Source organism: Monoraphidium neglectum, assembly GCF_000611645.1.
Source record: "Monoraphidium neglectum strain SAG 48.87 unplaced genomic scaffold scaffold04185, whole genome shotgun sequence".
In the NCBI taxonomy this organism is placed as follows: domain Eukaryota; kingdom Viridiplantae; phylum Chlorophyta; class Chlorophyceae; order Sphaeropleales; family Selenastraceae; genus Monoraphidium; species Monoraphidium neglectum.
This window is the reverse complement of record NW_014009444.1, coordinates 875-4,913: the sequence shown is the minus strand read 5'-3', so window position 1 is coordinate 4,913 and position 4,039 is coordinate 875. Positions and strand designations below refer to the sequence as shown.

The 4,039-nt window shown below is 65.2% G+C and overlaps 1 protein-coding gene across 1 annotated transcript; it reads right to left on the bottom strand.

Moving 5' to 3' along the window:
• Positions 1-2,174: 2,174 nt before the first annotated feature.
• MNEG_13995 (Abhydrolase domain-containing protein 10) lies at positions 2,175-3,226 on the bottom strand (the record flags this gene model as incomplete). Its single annotated transcript, XM_014037533.1, has 3 exons — positions 2,175-2,668; positions 2,865-2,981; positions 3,178-3,226. 3 exons carry the CDS (start codon positions 3,224-3,226, stop codon positions 2,175-2,177), a joined length of 660 nt encoding a protein of 219 aa, XP_013892987.1.
• Between the last annotated feature and the right edge of the window lie 813 nt (positions 3,227-4,039).

Below are 4,039 nucleotides of genomic sequence, written 5' to 3'. Positions count from 1 at the left end.
GGCGGGGACGGCGGCGTGCAGCCGGGGGCGCCCGCGGCCGCGGCCCCGCGGGGGCTGGGGCCGGTGCAGGCCCTTTGCAAGGCTGGCGGCGCGGGAGCTGAACAGCAGCAAGATGGCGCCACCACAAGCGAAACCTAAATGCGGTTGATTGCGCAGGGCGAAGACTGGCGCCCAATCAAGATTCGCACATTGCAGCGCATTTCTCTCCCAATCCATCCGTTGCTCTCATCTTTCCTTTGTGTCTGAGATACCACGAAAAGGCGCCGCTCTGTTTACGCCGGCAGCGGCACTCCCAGCTCTTGCCGCCAGTCCTTGCCGCGGGCAGGGCCCTCCCTCCCAGGGGTGCGGAGGGGCCACCTCTGAAACCATCGCGCCTTGCCGCACGCTCCTGCTACTCTGCTCGTCCGCTTGTTTTTGGGGGGGTCTTTCTGCCAGCTTTGTGTGTCGTCTGGCTGCCAGTGTGCTTCAACCTAGGCAGCAGTCAGTCAGAAGGGGCCTCTAATATCTGAACTGCGCCGCAGCCTTGTGATGCACGCGATTCGCTGTCGCCGATGAGTCGCTGGTGTGCGGCACCACTCATGACAGGCTGTGGCCGGGCTGGCCGGCCGGGGTGCTTTGGGGCTGAATAACCTCGTCTCATGCCTCCTTTCCGTTAGCTTCATGGTGTGGGTGCCTTCGTGCATGAATCGACCCTGCTCGGTCCGCCGGCCCACACACCAGCTGCGACGCCCACCCACCAACACTCACGAACAGCCGCCGAGCCGTCAGCACCACCGGTCGCCTGCGCCTCTTTCTAACCTGCCCAGGGAGTTTGCGGCCACGGATGTGTGAGCGTGCGTGCGCCGCGGGGTGTGCAGCAGGGTATATCCATTTATCCGGTTATGGTACACACAACTTGGTGCGTCGGCTACACACGCGCACGCAGCGCCCAAACCCACAGCAACGGCCGTCCTGCCGCATCAACACGCGCCGGCGGCGGCCTCTGTGGCGCCAGCACAACTTTGCCTTTGCTTTGTTGGGGGCCCGTAGGCGTCGCCGCTCCCCGCAGCTCTCGGTGTGGGATCGTGGTCGATTGTTCTCTCTGAACGCCCCGCTCTTTCGCTCCGCCGCCCCCCGCCTGACCAGGCTTCACCGCCTCTGGCCAGGATCGCCCCTCACACTTCCTGTTGCCGAACCCGCATGGCGCGTACAGCAGCGCGCGTGCCCGTCTGCTATTTCTTGCGTGCTTGCTGCTTTGTTGCGCATCGGCGCCGTCACGGTTGCCGACACACCGCGTGTCGCTGCCCACTTGGTGGGTGCGCGCTGACCCCGCGTGCTGCTGTTGCGCAGCCATGCTTCTGTCTGCTCGCTCATCGTCACTCTTATGCTCCCCTGTCGATCTTGATTATAGGCAGACGCCTGTGCGCCCTGCGCCAACGCCCTCCTGGCAGGCGCTTGGCTGCCTTGACGTGCAACCTATGGCAGCGGGCCTCGCCTGAGACGAACTTGTTGCTGTGTGCAGTGCCACGAATGTTGGTTGGTGGTGGTTGTGCGCGCGGTGTTTACTCTGCGCGCAGTGAATGCACCACGTTGTGCATTGCTTTTTAAACGTGAAAGAAATTTCCTCTCATGTTATTGCGGCTGCGCAAATCCGGGTGCTTGTGCCCCCTCAACGCCCGTGCAGCGCCACACGGTGCCAGTATGAAGCTGTGAGCAAGCAAAGTTGCAGCTTCCAGGCAGCTATCAGGCGAGTTCCCAGCGCATTTCAATTGCGAGTGGGAAAAGGTTAGGCATGGCACTTGCGGGATTGAGAACGGCAGAGCACAGTTGGAGCTTGCAGCAAAAAAGGGTGGAACCCATTCGTGACAGGCAACGGCAGGTGTCATGCACCACTAGCCTCAAGCGATGGCCTTGGCTCCATGACGCCAACCAAGGAGTCACCATAGAGGATGCAGAATGCGCTGCGTACCCAGCGACATTCCTGCAGATACACACATCATACATTATCGATGGGCCCCCAATCAAACGCGCTCGCAGCCAGCGCAGCACCCACAAGCGCCGCAGGCGCAGCCGTAAGCCGCAGCCACAGCCCCAAGCTGCAGCCGCAAGCCGCAGCTGCAGCCGCAGCCGCAGCCGCAGCCGCAGCCGCGGCGTCGCGCCCTCCTCTCGCGCGAGCCCCGTGGGCCCCGGCCCCCTCAGCTGCTCCGCCGCGCCAGCTGCCCCCACAGGTGCAGCACCGCCGCCGCGAGCGCCTCCAGCTCCCTCGGCCTGTGCAGCCGGTGCTCCGCGTCCTTCAGCACAGTCATAGTGACGTCATCGCTCGCGAGCTGCCGGACCAGCCGCAACGAGCTCTCCAGGGGCACCACTTTGTCCCTCGAGCCGTGGAGGATCCGCACGGGGCAGGCCGCCTGGACAGACCCCGGCTTGGTGGGCAGCGCCAGCCGCCGCCCCTCCCGGAAAAAGTGGATCTTCACCGCCGACGGCCCCTGAACCTCGGTGTCACAGTCGATCAGCCCCGACTCGATCGTCGCGGCCGAGCCGCCGAGCAGCGCGCGCTGCTGCGCCGCAGTCAGCAGCGCCCACGCGCGAGAGTCGAGCTCCAGGGCGGGGGAGGCAAGCACCAACCCAGCCACCTGGGCCGGGCGCTCCGCGGCGAGGTGCAGCGCGAGCAGCGCGCCGTATGACGATCCTGCCGGGGGCGCGCGCGCGGGCGGCGACGAGCACAGGGTGCGCTTTGGTGGGCTCTGTCGAGACATGCATTGCTGTGTGGCAGGAAGGTGTTCTGCGGCCACGACTCCGTTTGCACACGCGGCGGATTTCAAGGCGCGTGCTGCAGCGCCGCGCGGCGCGGCGACCGCCCGATTGCAGGGCCTGGCGCCGCGCACCTACGAGTATCTGGGGCCTGTCTGTCAGCTTGTCCAGCACTGCACGCGCGTCTTCCAGCCACACCCCGGGGTGCGTCTCCCCAAACTGCTCGGGCCCGGGAAAAGACTCGCCGTGGCCTGGGGCGGGGCGGGCGGGGCGGGGGAGGCATGTTGCGGCGCGCGGCGTCGTGGACGCATGACGCTGCGTGTGTGCAGGCCCATGTGCTGCGGGAGCGTCGCTCATTTTCAGGGGTGGGCGCAGGCGTGGCAGGGACATCGGCCGCACAGGGGACGGGGCCCAGCCCAGCCGCGCTCGATATGCGGCGGCGCCCACCAGAGTAGTCAAAGCGAATGAAGCCGCTGCGCAGTCGCTGCTCCACCATTCTTTCCAATGCCAGCGCTTTGGTGCTGGGGTGGGCGGCGCGCGGCGCAGCGCGTGGGCGGGCAGAGGATGAGTCGGGTGCGTGCGGCCCCTGCACAACCTGCTGCTGCAGGGATTTGGGCCGCAAGCATGTGCGCATCATTTCAGGGTGCAGGCGGCGCGGCCAGCGGGCGCTGTCCCTGAGGCCGTGACATGCGCGTTGGGGGGTAGGCATGGTGTGGGAGGAAACGCGGCGCGCGTGGCCCCGCACCCGTCTTTGCTGGAGCCGATCCCGGGCAGGTACACGACTCCCGGCCCCAGCGTCTTCGATGGTCGGTGCACATGCTTCACCACCGCCAGGCGCGCCGCGCCGCCGCGGTCAAGGAATGCTGGCTTGATCGGATCCGCCGTCGCCACTACCATGCTTGTCCCCCGTGTGTGCAGCCGGGCGAGTCGCTCGGCTGAAGCTCGGTCCTGAATGCAAAGTTTTTGGATCTGGGTTGTGCTGACATCGAGCAAGCCCCAATTCAATCAGAGTGCGGCATGCTTTGTCGCGGGGTGTGTAGTAACCTGGTGACGCTTCCGCCCATTTCGAGAGTTCCCTCGCGGCATGGAGCGTGCAGATAATGGCACACTTTTGTGTTTCAAAGTGTTCGTTGTGGAACTCGTGTGGTCCTGGGCTTGCGTGGCTGAGCAAGATCGCGTCCTCCGGATTTGTTCTGATTTTGCAGCATGAGACCGTCTCCGGTATGATGCCAATGGAAGCAACATACTAAAAAATACCAGGAAGAGCATCCGCCATGCAGGGGGCGGAGGGCATTCCGAGGAAGGAGCA